The sequence below is a fragment of the Bombus vancouverensis genome, chromosome 3 (assembly GCF_051014615.1).
Source record: "Bombus vancouverensis nearcticus chromosome 3, iyBomVanc1_principal, whole genome shotgun sequence".
Taxonomy (NCBI): Eukaryota; Metazoa; Arthropoda; class Insecta; order Hymenoptera; family Apidae; genus Bombus; species Bombus vancouverensis.
This window is the reverse complement of record NC_134913.1, coordinates 11,402,537-11,417,799: the sequence shown is the minus strand read 5'-3', so window position 1 is coordinate 11,417,799 and position 15,263 is coordinate 11,402,537. Positions and strand designations below refer to the sequence as shown.

Below are 15,263 nucleotides of genomic sequence, written 5' to 3'. Positions count from 1 at the left end.
ATTGAAAGTTCGAATTCTTGTCACCGATTGGGATACATGTTATACAGGGTGGTTGGTAACTGGTGGTACAAGCGGAAAGGTGGTGATTCTACGCGAAAAAAGAAGTCGAAAATATAGAATAAAAATTTTTCGTTCGAGGCTTTGTTTTCGAGAAAATCGACTTTGAATTTTCGCTCGGTACGCGTGCACTTTATCACGTCTCGTTATAACAGATCTCACTGTAGGTCGTTGTCTCGATGGAAAAATTAAAAAAAAAATTTTTATTCCATATTTTCGACTTCTTTCTTCGCGTAGAATCATCCCCTTTCCACTTGTACCACCAGTTACCAACCACCCTGTATATCGCGATCTGCGTCCGATGAAAAATCGACTAAACTTACGATACGCTTGGGTATTGAGAACACGATAGACATGGAAAATTAAAAACGTTGTCACCATTGCTAGAAGGAACTTTCCCACGGAAGCTGGCGTCATAAAATTGCTTAGGAAGATTCTTACGTTTTGGTCATTTCAAACGGAACAATCGTTACTTTCTTTTGGACATTGAACAGGCGAAATTTTGATTGGATAAATCGTGGAGGAAGGTGTACTGCGAGTATTTTATAAAAATTTGCACTTCGGTGTGCCATCTTAACATCTTGCTCGACAAGATGCAAGGGTGTAAAACAAAGGAAAAAAGATGAAAAATCGAGCAGAGATCGAGTCGACAAGATTTCAATCAAGCTCTGTGGATGTTCGTCGAAAATGCAAAAGACGACGAGGAATTTGAACGATCCTAAAAGCATTCTTGCCAATTAGAAAACAGCGCGGTCTTGTCGATCAAATAAAACGCACCCACGGTTAATTTTTTCATGTCTGTTTGAGGAACCAGCTCGACGAATACGGATCTAAGAAACAAGCGTTCGTTATGGGTAAAGACTCTTGCGCCGAAGGAGTATGTCGACGAAGGAAAAGATTTTTATTTGTTATGCGTATCCCTCCAATTCGCTGTTCGCAAGGTGGATGGGCGCGTAGCCCTATGCAAAAAGCCAACTTATTTGCAAGTCACTTAACTAATGTGACTCTTCACTTGCACTCTCCCTTCCAGATGTCTCCTCCTATTGAACTCATAAAATTAGCCAAGATTTAGAAAAGAAAAAATATTACTCTGCGGTATTCCTGGACATTCAGCAGGCGTTCGACAAAGTGTGACATGAAGAAATTTCGCTGAAACTAAAGAAAATCCTACCACACACCTACTACTCCATCTTAATATCATATCAATAGGCTGTTCATGATAAGATACTTAGACGCTACAATCACAACATTTCCAATAGAAACTGACATAGCCCAAGGCAATATCCTTGGACCTTAGTTCACCATCTACAATGCCGATTTCCAACTTTAACAGAAATAACCACGGCGATATTTGCTGATGATATAGCTTTATTGCCGTTTCACGTAGATCCGATAATTCCAAGGTCTCGACTCTGTGGGAAAATGGTTCTACGAATGGCGCTTCAAAATAAATGAAAACAAATTCAGTTATATAATCTTCACGCTGCAAAAATAATTCTGCCCGCAGGCGACCATTCCAATTCCAAATAAAGATACAGTCACATATCTGGGCATGATTCTGGACAGAAAAATAACATGGAAATGACATATCGTAAATAAATCCAAGCAATTTAAATAAAAATTTAAAAAATTCTACTGGCTCATTGGTAGACTTTCCATCTGAAGCGCGCACAGTAAAATGATGCTATATAAAGACTATATTAAAACCTGTTTGGGCCTACGGGATCCAACTACGGGAAACAGCGAGTAATTCTCCAACAATTCCAATCAAAAACTCTAAGATTCTTAATAGATGCACCTTGGTATGTTACCAACGAAACAATACATCGTGACGTTAAGATATCCACAGTTAAAGAAGAAATATCCAAACTTAGCAACAGATATAATATAAGAGTTAACAACCACCAAAACCCATTAGTTACCCAATTACTTGACACGACGGACCAGATCCGCAGATTAAAAAGACAAAACCCTTTAGATTTAAGCATTAGATGCAACTAGAATCAAACATACTCTAAACTCTTATAATCCAAGTTACAGTATCACGCCAAAATAATTTACTTGTAATTCTCAATGACAATTGATTGTAAAAAGTCTCCCAAATAAAAAAAAAAAAAAAAGTGTAACGCGTGAATCACGTGGCGGTAAAAGTCGATGAAATAACAAACCGGTCAAGACTATCCAGCCACGCATATGAAAGTGGAATGTTAATTGGTCGCAACCAGCGAACGTACACTCCTCGCCAAAAAGATAGTCGCGGTGTGCTATCTTTAATTTCTCAACGATAAGTGTAAAGTTTTTCGTCTGTAACGTATAATATATAACGTTTGTTGAAAATAATTAAAAACATTATGAGATTTAGTGTGTAACAAAAAAAAAAATTGTTTTATTTTAAGAACGAAATAATAGCACACTCTGTTAGTATGTTTAGAAATTGCTCAGTAGTTCATGATCTATCAACGAGTAAAGATTACAGTGCAATATTATATAACTTTATAAGAATAGGACGCGGAGAAAAATTAAACGAGTCTGAAAAAAAGCAAATTCTTAAACTAAAACAGCAACAATTATCAGTAGCAGAAATATCGAAAGTAATAAAAAGATGTCGTAAAGTAATACACAATTTCTTAAAAAATGTTGAAGATTACGGCAATTTTGCGTGTAGCTTCCAACTCGAGTTAACAACGAAGCAAATAATTGAAAAATCTAGTGTTAGTGCCAGTGTTTCAAGTGTTCGTCGAGTTCTACTATCCTGCAAAAATATCAAGAAGCTAGAATTGAAAAAGAAACCTTCGTTAACAACGAAACACAAAGCAGAACGTTTACGCTTTGCAAAAGAAAGAATGCATTCGAAAAAGAAATAGAGAAGAGTACTATTTTCAGACGAAGAAGATTCAGTTGCATGGTCCTGATGGGTTCCAATATTATTTTCATGACATAAGAAAAGAGACAATGTCAGCAATTCGACGACAAATGGGAGGAGGCAGCGTGATGGTTTATTATTAGCATGATGGTTATTTCGGTAAGACAAGTATCAAGTTCATCGATGGGAGAATGAATAGTGTCCGATACATAAATGTAATCAAAGAACAAATAAATAATCATGGAGAACGTATTTCTGGAACTGACCAAATCTTTCAACAAGATAATGCATCTGTAGTCTGCACACTCTCAGGGCCTATTATTAAACGTACCTATTACTAAATAAGTATATATGTTTGATAAGTAATTATTGTCAGTTACAATTTATGTTGTTTATTATTTTTTTACTGTACATGTGCTATCATTTCGTTCTTAAAATAAAACAATTTTTTTGCTTACATACTAAACCTCATAACATTTTTAATTATTTTTAACGAACTGCATATTCTTAACTCATAATGTTTTAATATTACATGTTACAGACGAAAAATTTTACACGCGTTATTGAGAAATTAAAGATAGCACATCTCCGCTATTCTTTTGGCAAGGAGTGTCACAAGTAAAATGATAGCGATATTTTACATCATCAATGATGTGTCCTGAATCGAACACGCTTTATCATGCTTCAATTTCATCGGAAACCGTTGAGTCTCTCGAGCTCCATTCGCCATTCGAAACCCGTTCGACGCAGTCGTATTTTCGAACATAGTACCGACATAGAACATTATTGCGAACAAGAGAAGAAAATACATTCGCGTGGCTGCCGATATTCCTCTATAATCAATTCTAATAACCAAGTGTAAATCTCATTTCAAAGTATGAAGTGCGGAAGAATTTCGTGGACATGGTTATCCCTTCTATCTTTAACAAACTTTTACGTGTCAATACAAGCGACCGAACTAGACCCCATGATCACGAAGAAGCTACTTCCAGTGTACGCGGTTTTGGAAAATGCTGATCTTCTAAATTCCAGCAGCTGTCGGACCCAGATAGATGTATTTCGAAATGCGGTGAATAACCAGATACTTTGGGCTCTAAGAGGTTAATAGAACTTTTGAGATATATAGCCGAATTCGGTTTCGCGAAGCTACCACCAGTCAATCACAGCGAAAGAAAAGAAGGAAGCAAACTAAACGAAATACGTACAACCGACCTTGATTCAAAAAAATGTATACCGTGTTTGCGATTGTGTTTAGTGACATGTTCTCGGTGAACACGTTTATACCGCGGAAAATTCGAATCAAAAACGATAGAAACAATTCTTGTGCAACCGCGAAGATTCTTCTGATTACGGTACCATCACGCTACGTGTTTTATCGAGCCAACTCCCGACTTTGCGATTTTCCTCCTACGTTGCATAAGAAACTAGTTCCTTCGTATAGGGCGTGTAAAAGCTGCGGTCGTCGTCGTCATAGTTTTTCCAATCAGCCGATGCTGTTGGCTTCAAACGGTGCGATTAATTTTCACACCGCTCCAGATCCTTATCGAAAATTGCAGCCCGAGTTGTTACCAATGAGATATCATGTGTTTTTTAAGCGTTGGATATCAGTGGAATGCCATCCAGAGGATTTGTCATCGGGAACAATCATTGGTTAGGAGACCCACAAGATTGCAAGCATTTCTCTGAAAATCGCACGCTATTACTATCAGAGAAAGTACGAAAGAACAATTCGATATACCGGAACCCGAATGAAGAGTACTCACCTTTTGAGTTTCGTTTTTTTATTGCACGTGCGCGGCACAATAGCACTGTGCAATATCATGTAGAAGTAGAAGACGAAGTAAGCAAATGGATATTCTAGAATTAGTATCTCGATTGTATATCTCTAACGATTCAAGTTCCAATGCGAATTACAACCAGTATGTAGTCAGTTTGTGCAGTCAATTAAGAATTTATCGCATTAAAATAATATTAATAGATGATATCATTAATATTAAAATATTTCATGAAATTTACGTGCGAATTTTTACGGTCACGACGGACGATCAGAAATTTGAGAAACTGCATTCATTTTAGGATTTGATCACGCTTGGACTTTGCTTACCGGCATCCTGCAGCATAGGCGATGTTGCCACTATGCTCGATAAAGTATTTCGTAATGAGACACTTTTCATTGGAAAACTTTTTAATATACACCTCAAGCTCATCGAAGTCTCCGATTTGATGGATAATCGTCAATGGCTACTCTCTGCGAAAATGATCTCCATCATGTACGTACATTTCAAACTCGTAATTTGAAACTTGAATTTTTGTCACTTCAGATATATATTACATATCTCAAGATCTGCATCCGATAAAATGCCATGTAAGAATTTTAAAATTCTGATTACAGAGGAGTTTTGTTATCGTTGTGTGCTACCGTAATAGCGGCCACAATATACGACGTTTTCCTCGATCGGAAGCGTTTAAATAAAGAAAGGGGGAAGCTGACGTTCGAAAGTACCAACTCGATAGGTAAGCCACACATATATTGATACTTGATATTAAATATTACTTAACACGAAACTGCGCTCACGTAACCAATTTTAATTATTTTTATCGCCTCGAGATGGAATGGGAATCACGGGAATGCATATAACGTACGGTTAACTTTGAATAGAATTGGAGAACATAAAAGAAGAGAAACGCGAAACCGGCAATGAGGAACCGGCACCCCGCGAGTCGGAGCAGCTAAATCGTATCAGCAAACATCTTCTGTGTTTTTCATTTCTCACCAATGTAAAAGAAATATTTAAGCCGGAAAAGGGTGGTAATAATCTGCGAGTATTCTACGGCTTGAAAACATTGACAATGGCATGGATTATTCTGGGGCACGTAGTGTTCTACGCATTTCACGTTATGAGTAAGAAACGAATTTTAACGATGTTTTAATTTTAATACTCCGATCCGATTTCTGATCTACCATGTATTTTTTTAATACAATCACTTATGTATACAGGTAACAAATGGCTTGTATATATACTGGCTGAAAGTTTACTCTTTCAAATCATAAGCAACTTCACATTATCGGTGGATGCATTTTTCTTTATGAGTGGCTTTCTGTTATCATATTCATTTCTGAAGGAACGACGAAAATATCAGGGAATTCCGCCTATAGCAAAGAGGATGAACGAATTTTTTCAAAAGATTGTCAAACGATATATAAGGTATAGTATAGTATCAATGCTTGATTAATTCTATCGATGAGATTTCGATGATAATAAAATAAATATATTAACTTCGAAGGCTTACACCTGCATATTTCTTCGTTATATTAATCGCGATATTGAATTTTACCTGGCATCATCATGTCTCAGCGCTTCTTCCCGTTGAGCATCCAAATACTAAGTGTTCCAAATATTGGTGGACTAACATACTTTACATCAACAACTTCTATAGATGGGATGAGCTAGTACGTATACTTTCTCAGATAATCTATTGCAAATATCGGTCGCGTTATTGCAAAAGAATCGTTTCGGAGAGAAGTACTGTTTGCAGTGTCTCACATGGAGTTGGTACCTGCCCAACGATATGCAGTTCTTCGTATTTGGAAGCTTTCTTCTAACTTTATCGATCACGTGAGTTTTTAATTTCGTTCTTTGATCCCTTAGAACAAAGTTTTACCTGGGCTCTAAAATCGACTGTTTCAGGCATTACAATATTGCCGTGGGTATAGGTGTTGTTGCGCTAGTTTCATCGATAGGATCACTAGTTTACACGGGGTACACTCTGAATTACCAGCCTATGTAAGCATACAAAATGTTTAACACTCTTTATAAAATAGGGAATTTGTAAATATACTTATATTCACTTTTCTAGGTTGGACGGACAATATAAGACACTCACATACTTTTATATACGACCGTGGTGTAGAATACCGCCATACCTCATAGGAATGGCGACATGTCACCTTCTTACAAAATGGAATTACAAATTGCATTTTTCAAAAGTAATGTATACTTTGTTTGTTCGTTATACTTATATTTTTCTGCATCTTTCAATAATGTGATTAATTTTATGTTTCAGATAACCTTAATCGCTGGTTGGTCCGTGGCAATTTTATGTAATTGTTCGATTCTCTTCGGACTCGCGAACAAGAACATATCTTTAGGTCTCTCCGTTCTTTATCTGGCCCTCAGTAGAACATGCTGGGCATTAGGTATTGCCTGGCTTGTAGTTGCATGCACTACGAATAATGGCGGTAAGTAGATATTTTTCATATCACTCAATAATACGTTAATGTCATTCTAGTTATCGTAAAGATACTCTTTGAGTAATGCGAATTATTTAACATTTTGTGAACTACACTCAAGTATATTTGTTACGTTTGCAGGTATCGTGAACAAAATCTTATCGCTGGATATTTTCGTCCCTTTCAGTAAATTAACGTATGGCGTTTATCTGATAAATTGTATTATTATTCTTTCGTTATATTCGTTAGATAATTATCCTCTCTTTCTCTATTACACCAATATTGTAAGTATGATAAGGTAGTTTCATTCGAACAATTTCAAAGTAATATGAATCCTATGTAATAATAACATATTATGTTTTTTCAGTCCTATACTGCCATTACAGTGATTATTTGTAGTTTCATTGCCGCTATTGTTCTGTCCGCAACAGTAGAAATGCCGTTTATATCACTCGTTCGACTGTATAGTAATCCGGCAAGTATGAAATAATCATATACTAATACATATTTTTAAGCCCCTCAGTTAATAAAGTGATGAAATTACTCTCTCGATATATGCACTTTGTCTGTGTGTCCGTCTGCCTGTCTCTCTCAATCTTGAAACATTTCTATTTATTATGATGTTCTCTGGAACCACAATTGGGAAAATAGCGTCTGTTGTTTAACGTAGATGTCCAGCATTATATTGTATTGTATAGTGTATTACATATCTTTCTTCCTTTCTTTCCCCTTTTTTCCCATTTCTCTTCCTGTCTATTTTGTTGAAGTGATTCTCACTTCTAGGAAAACTCTACATCTTCTCTAGTGTTTAGTTATCTTAGTCCTCGAAGCCATCGAAAATCAATTTGAAGGGCCTCTCAGCCTCATAGCCTTTTCTAGGAACATAGGAACATGTCATGCACGGAAGATGTACCGGGCTATAGACAAACCAGTTCTCGTAGTTATATAAATACCCATAGAGTAAAATGTCACGTAAACTTGAAAGTTATATGATGAAAACAAGATAGCTAAGCCGTAACGTTTTTAATTTAAACTACTTTTTGATATCTTGATATTAAAAAATCTAATTATATTTGTTACATAGTTTAAAAAAACACTAATTTTGTAAATTAAAAATTTAACAAATTCATTAATATAACAAACTTAATATTTATTTATATATGCATATTTAATATATATTATATATTCCAAAAAATTATTTATATTTAAACTTTTTAAACATTTATATACACTACAATGAAAACTTTACTGATTTTAAATTATTTAATATTCATAAACCTAAATATTAATTTAATACTAATTATAAATTATTTTTATTTAAATATTTTTCCCCCATTAAAAAAATTAATATACCTAATTTTTTATATTATTTTTATAATAATAAATATTTTAACATTAAAACAAATAATTACATTAACTTTATTTATTTTACTAATTCTTTTTATTATTGTTTCTCTAATTATATTTTTTTACTTTATTTGCTTAGTTAATAAAATATAAAAAAAATAATTATTTAAAATTAATATTAATCTTATTTATATTACTTATTATAATTATTTAAATAAAACAAATTAAAATAATATTACAAAATTTAAATTTTTCTAAAAATAATAAAATAAATATTATTAAAAAATTATATTGAAAACCTAATTATTGTATTTTATTAATGTTTATTATTTTTTTAATTATAATATTACTAATTATAACAAAAATTTGTTATATTAAAAATAAAAATCTTCGAGCAATAAAATGAAAAAAGTAATTTCAATAATTTATAAAACTCATATATTTAATTCACCTTTATCATTTATTAATTTACGTTCCCCAATTAACATTAATTATTTATGAAATTTTGGATCAATTCTTGGAATATTTTCAATAATTCAAATTATTTCGGGATTTTTTTATCTATACACTTTGCTTTTTTTTATTAAACTCTATTTTTCTCTCAATATTCACAATTGAGTATACACTGATCAAGTACGCGACTGGTCTGAGGGTAGAAACCGGTAAAGATATGTTGACTATTCCAAGGACACAGTATGAATGAAGTTTTACTGACGATACTGTGTCTGAGGAAATCTGGAGATGGATGTGTCTAAGGACACGGGACCATAGGATTTGTTGACAATTTCGGTTAGGAAAGTGAGGGCAGTAGACACCGCTTCTGATTGGATAATAAGAAGGGCGGTGATACTTGTACAAAAAAGATACTTGTTTAGTCCGAAGGACCTTAACTATGAAAATGGTTATATATAATGGACCCACCAAGACTCATGGTGGGTCCTTAAGATTATTGAACATACGCGCCAAGGATGTGCAGATATCTGGCTGCCATCTTGCCCGCTGTCACTGTGTGTGGGCTGGTCACTGATGTGGATTGATGTTACAGGGTCATGGCTTCGAAACTCTATTGTAAACTAACGCTAGTAGCGTGCGAATCTGGAATAGTATACACTGTACTTATACTTCTATTTATACTTACTCAAATATATTTCTATTATTTATTCATTCACGCATTCCTCTTTATTCAATTCCGAGATAAACCTCAACATATTTCAAAACAAGCTCGCATTTGAAGTGTCACAGTACTAATCCTTGATCACCGAATTATTAACACAGCCGCTCAAAATTGCACTGTTTTCTACACTTCCTCCATTATTCCTATATCCTGATATATTTTACGAGCTAATCTTGAAATCCTGATTTTATGTTGCTTCGTATATAACACTATACTTTTTTATTAAATGTGAACATACACGTAAAACACGATGTATAAATTATATTCGATTTAAGAATAATTAAAACTTTAACAATTCTTTCCAAGGAAACGGCTGAGTTGCTACGACCCAGTTCCCTTGAGATCTATTATCTCCACAATGAATACAATACGATATTATTAATAACAAAAGAAAAACAATAAAAAAGAATTTGATCGTGAAAACCCCGCGACTCGCCACTTTAATTAAGAAGGAAAAAAATAATGGGAAGAAAATAAAACGATGGGGCAAAGTATCGAGTCGACGAAATTTCAAACAAGCTCGGATGTTAGTCAAAAATGGGGAAAACGACATAAAATTTAAACGATCTTAGAAGCCTACTTTACAATTCATGAACAATACGATTTTGTTCGCGTCAAATAAAACTCATTCACGAGTAATTTTTATGTCCCTCTCAGAATCTAGTTAGACGAATGCAAATCTAAGAAACGGTCGTTCGTTACAGGATGAAAGCCCTTTCGTCGAAGAAGTACATCGTTTCAGGAAAAGATTTTTACTTTTTAGGCGTGAAGTACGTGACGGTGAAAGTCGATAAAGTAACAAACCGGTCAAGACTTTACCTAGCCCGCGTATAAACCTCGACCTTGAAACTTCCTTAATGCGTTGCACAAGAAACTAGTTCCTTCGTACGGCGCGAGTAAGAGTTACTATCGTCGTCGTCATAGTTTTCCCGATCAGTTGATGCTGTTGGTTTCAAACGGTGCGCTTAATTTTCACACCGCTTCAGATCCTTATCGCTAATTGTATCACGAGCAGTTTCCAATGAGAGTTCACGTGTTTTTTAAGCGTTGGATTGTAATCTAAACTGTAGTGGAGTGCCATCCAGAGGATTTGTCATCGGGAATAATCATTGGTTGAAAGCAATAATAGTGAAGAGAAGAGCAGCAGAAGAGGAGGAGGAACGACAGAGAGGAAGCACAGCAAGGAAGCAAAGGCCAAAGAAGGATAAGCGTTAAATATAAGTAAAGACAATGTAAGAGATGTAATCTGGAAGTCGTCCAAAGCCGAAAGGCACGGACTAAAATAAAATAATAATAATAATATTAATCATTGGTTAGGAGACCCACAAGATTGCAAGTTTTCATTGGAAAACTTTTTAATATACATCTCAAGCTGATCGAAGTCTCCAATTTGGTGGATGATCATCAATGGCGACTCTCTGCGAAGATGATCTCTATCATGTACGTAAACTTCAAGCTCGTAATTGAAAACTCGATTTTTTGTCTAGCCAGATTTATATTACATACGTCGAGATCTGCATCCGATAAAATACCACCTAGGAACGTTAAAATTATGATTACAGAGGAGTTTTGCTATCGTTGTGTGCTACCGTAAAAGCGGCCACAGTATACGACGTTTTCGCCCATCGAAAGCGTTTAAATAAAGAAAGGGGAAAGATTACGTTCGAAAGTAACAATGCGATAGGTAAGCTGCACATACATTGGTACTTGATATTGACTATCACTTATCACAAAACTATGCTCACGTTACCAATCTTACTGATTTTTACCGCTTCAAGTTTATTACATGGCAATGTATGTGACGTACGGATTACTTTGAATAAAATTGGAGAACGTAAGAGAACAGAAACGCGAAACCGACAACAAGGAACCAGCACTCGCCGAGTCGGCAAAGCAGAATCGCATCAGCCAACATCTTCTGTGCTTTTCAGTTCTAACCAACGTAGAGGAAATATTTAAGATGGAAAAGAGTGAAGATAAACTACGTTTATTCTACGGTTCAAAAACGTTAACAATGGTATGGATTATTCTGAGGCACATCGTATTCTTTGGATTTCATGTTCTGAGTAAGAAACGAATTTTAACGATATTTTAATTTTACCACTCCGATCCGATTTCTTATCTACTATATATTTTTTTAATGCAGCCACTCATGTATACAGGTAACAAATGGTTTGTATATACAATGAACGGCAATATATTCCCGCAAATCATAAGCAACTTCACATTTTCGGTTGATACATTTCTCTTTATGAGTGGTTTTCTGTTATCATATACATTTCTGAAGGAACGACGAAAAGACAAGGAAGTAGTAGTAAAGAGAATGAATGAATATATTCAAAAGATTGTCAAACGATATATAAGGTATAGTATAGTATCAATGTTTAATTATTTCTATCGTTGAGATCTGGACGATAATAGAATAAATACATTAACTTGGAAGGCTTACACCTGCATATTTCGTTGTCATACTGATAACGATATTGAATTTTACCTGGGATGATCATGTCTCAGCGCTTCTTCCCGTTGAGCATCCAAATGTTGAGTGTTCCAAATATTGGTGGATTAACATACTTTACATCAACAACTTCTATAGGTAGGATGAGCTAGTACGTATACTTTCTCAGATAATTTATTGCAAACATCGTTCACGTTACTACGAAAGAATTCGTCTCGGAGAAAAATACTGTTTACAGTGTCTCACATGGAGTTGGTACTTGTCCAATGACATGCAGTTCTTCGTATTTGGCAGTTTTCTTTTAACTTTATCGATCACGTGAGTTTCTACTTCCGATTTTTAATCCTTTAGTGCGTAGTCGTACCTGATCTCTAATATCAATTATTTCAGGCATTGCCATGGGCATAAGCATTGTTTTGTTACTCTCATCGATAGGATCACACGCTTACACGGGATACACCCTTATTTACCAGCCTACGTAAGCATACAAAATGTTTAACATTCTTTATAACATGAGGAATTTGTAACTATACTTCTATTCACTTTTCTAGGTTGGACGAACAATATAAGACAGCGACATACTTTTATATACGACCGTGGTGTAGAATACCGCCATACCTCATCGGAATGGACACATGTCACCTTCTTACAAAATGGAATTACAAATTGCACTTATCAAAAGTAATGTATGCTGTTTGTTCGTAGACTTATATTTTTCTGCATCTTTCAATAGCGTGATTAAATTTATGCTTCAGAAAAGCTTAATCGTTGGTTGGTCCTTGAAAACTTTATGCAATTGTTCGATTCTCTTAACTCGCGAACAAGAACATATCTGTGGCGGATCGGTATCAACAGGACGCCGACAGGTCGAGGCATCAACGCGGCGCAACTCCTCCCGGGCGATCCGCGGGTACCAACCGCCAAAACCAGAGAGTTACTACGACGACGAGTCTGTCTGTCTCGCTCGCGGTCGAATATACGGGCGCACGATATAAATACCGCACATAGCGAGACTCCCTCTATGTCTAAGGCAGGGACTACCGGGCATAGTCTTACTGACGAGTCCACCGGTAGTCCCGGGACGAAACGCTCATTCCGTTTTCAGCTAGCTCCAACACACCTTCCTTACATATCCTTAGGTCTATCCGTTATTTATTGGACCCTCAGTAGAACAGGCTGGGCATTAGGCATTGCCTGGCTAGTAGTTGCATGCACTACGAATAATAGTGCTAAGTCGATATTTTTCATGTCACTCAGTAATGCGTTAATGTCATTCTCCATACTATAAAAATACTCTTTGCGTAATGTGAAGAATTTAACGTTTTGCACACTACACTCAAGTTTATTTGTTACGTTTGCAGGTTTCGTGAACAAAATCTTATTGCTGGATATTTTCGTCTCTTTCGCTAAATTAACGTATGGTCCTCATCTCCTTAACCCTATTACTGTACTTTTGGCTTACTCTTTAAATTATTATGTTTTATACGTTAATATCGTCACCTTTGTAAGTATAATGAAACTATTTCGTTCGGGCAATTTCGACGTAATATTAATATCACGAAATAACGTTTCTGCTTTTTTACTCCGTTACAATAATTATTTGTAGTTTCAGTGCATCTATTCTGTCATCCGCAACAATCGAAATGCCGTTTATATCACTTCTCTGATTGTATTTTAGTGCACGAAGCAGAACCAATGAAGTTGGTAGTAAAAATTAGTCTGAGTCGTCCAATTAGTAAACTTATGGCAGGAAGTTAGTCTTTCATGTGTCGAAATATTGAAAAATATATCTTTATCGCAGTGATCTCTTAACTGCATGTAAGTGATTGTTTCATAAAATCTCCTGGTTCGTTATTCATAATGTTGTTTAATTTATTAAAATACCTGGGAAGACGAATTAATTAAGAGAATCACTTGCGGAAAAGTTTTACACGCTCATCTTTATTGATGAGGATACTGTACATAGGAAAGTAATTTGGACGACGTAAATAAGGTTATATACAAATAAATATAGATCTCTGAAGGAGGAGAAAAAGTCTTTGCCGTGCAGTACACGGCGACCTTCTCATAGTTGTTTTTCGTTCCTAACACTGTCATATGCCTTGCATATTTAAAAAAAAAGAGACTTGGAGAACATGATAAAAAACGCGTAGACAATGTTGCAAGTTCGCGTCACAAGACCATAAGGTAAGCACAGAATGATCGAAACCAAGGAAACGATACCGCCGTCAACTGACCCCATGAAGGACAGAAGAGAAGACAGAGAAGTCCGACACAACGACTGTGAGGAGAACGGCCCGGAGGAGGCTATGGAGACGGAGCCTTCTCCGACGTGAGCGGAAGAAGAGGAGAAGGACCGCTGCTCCTGCAGTGCAATCTTAACCGCCGGGCTCAGGACTTAATGTTCCAGAGCCTGACGGAGCGGCGGATTGCTCTGACGGCAGTGACCGAGCCGTACAGCATTCCCGACGCGTCACGAGGCGCTGGGGATCTGAATGGTTCGGTCGCCGTGTTCTGGACCAGGATCGCAGGGAGCCCCTCTTGCTCGGTGATCGAGCGGGGACGGGGCTTTGTGGCCGTGAAAAGGGGCGACCTGGCAGTGGTGGCCGTCTACGTGTCGCCCAACATCAGCCGGACAGAATACGCCTCCTTCCTGGACGGGCTCGCGGCTTGCGCAAGGCGTTTGGGCGCCTGTCCGTCACTGGTTCTCGGGGACTTCAACGCTCACTCAACAGCGTGGGGCTCCCGCAGGACCAACGGAAAGGAGCGCGACGTACAGGACTGGGCGGCCGCACTCGACCTGCGGCTTATGAACCGGGCGTCGTCCAGCACGTGCGTGGCGTGGCGGGGAGAGTCCATAGTGGACCTCACATGGGCAAACCCTGCCGCATCCCGCCGTGTTTCCGGTTGGGAAGTTTTCCCGGAGGAGACCCTCTCGGACCACCTCTACATCTTGATGGAGGTGCCGGTTGGCGGCGCGATGGGCGACCGTTCGTTGGGCCCATCGGCCCACCAGGAAGGAGAAGAAGATTCCCGCGGTGGGCGATGACCCATGGCGGCGGCCGCTATAGCCGTCGCTTGGTTAGAAGAATCCAGGTCCGACGAGGACGCGGAAGCGGGAGCGACCCGGCTG

General features: G+C 37.0%; 3 protein-coding genes across 5 annotated transcripts in view; 2 read left to right on the top strand and 1 right to left on the bottom strand.

Moving 5' to 3' along the window:
• LOC117165764 (monocarboxylate transporter 10) overlaps positions 1-15,263 on the bottom strand; it is a 295,750-nt gene that overhangs the window by 147,811 nt on the left and 132,676 nt on the right. The gene's annotated exons all lie outside the window — the stretch shown is intronic.
• Positions 2,494-7,703, top strand: LOC117165770 (nose resistant to fluoxetine protein 6-like). Of its 3 annotated transcripts, none has more exons than XM_076617119.1 (13): positions 2,494-3,079; positions 4,516-4,760; positions 4,997-5,190; positions 5,313-5,434; positions 5,580-5,822; positions 5,919-6,126; positions 6,206-6,371; positions 6,458-6,537; positions 6,610-6,705; positions 6,779-6,908; positions 6,986-7,160; positions 7,293-7,435; positions 7,519-7,703. In XM_076617119.1, the coding sequence occupies exons 2-13, from the start codon at positions 4,533-4,535 to the stop codon at positions 7,639-7,641; spliced, it is 1,908 nt and encodes a 635-aa protein (XP_076473234.1). In that variant the 5' UTR covers positions 2,494-3,079; positions 4,516-4,532; the 3' UTR covers positions 7,642-7,703. The 3 variants fall into 3 exon arrangements, with proteins under 3 accessions (XP_076473234.1, XP_076473233.1, XP_033205028.2); XM_076617118.1 differs by lacking the exon at positions 2,494-3,079 and adding an exon at positions 3,086-3,247; XM_033349137.2 differs by lacking the exon at positions 2,494-3,079 and adding an exon at positions 3,462-4,020.
• LOC117165926 (nose resistant to fluoxetine protein 6-like) lies at positions 10,624-13,399 on the top strand. Its single transcript, XM_076617123.1, has 10 exons — positions 10,624-10,904; positions 10,990-11,112; positions 11,235-11,356; positions 11,451-11,738; positions 11,835-12,036; positions 12,116-12,268; positions 12,369-12,448; positions 12,521-12,608; positions 12,682-12,811; positions 12,886-13,399. Exons 4-7 carry the CDS (start codon positions 11,633-11,635, stop codon positions 12,433-12,435), a joined length of 528 nt encoding a protein of 175 aa, XP_076473238.1. The 5' UTR covers positions 10,624-10,904; positions 10,990-11,112; positions 11,235-11,356; positions 11,451-11,632; the 3' UTR covers positions 12,436-12,448; positions 12,521-12,608; positions 12,682-12,811; positions 12,886-13,399.

Excerpts from the sequence above, each read along its gene's own strand:
- LOC117165926 (XM_076617123.1), top strand. The coding sequence starts at position 11,633 with ATGGAAAAGAGTGAAGATAAACTACGTTTATTCTACGGTTCAAAAACG. Across the intron at positions 12,037-12,115 it reads ATTGTCAAACGATATATAAG|GCTTACACCTGCATATTTCG; the intron begins GTATAGTATAGT and ends TTAACTTGGAAG. Across the intron at positions 12,269-12,368 it reads TACATCAACAACTTCTATAG|TGTCTCACATGGAGTTGGTA; the intron begins GTAGGATGAGCT and ends TACTGTTTACAG.
- LOC117165770 (XM_033349137.2), top strand. The coding sequence starts at position 3,798 with ATGAAGTGCGGAAGAATTTCGTGGACATGGTTATCCCTTCTATCTTTA. Across the intron at positions 4,021-4,515 it reads GATACTTTGGGCTCTAAGAG|CGTTGGATATCAGTGGAATG; the intron begins GTTAATAGAACT and ends GTGTTTTTTAAG. Across the intron at positions 7,436-7,518 it reads TTCTCTATTACACCAATATT|TCCTATACTGCCATTACAGT; the intron begins GTAAGTATGATA and ends ATGTTTTTTCAG.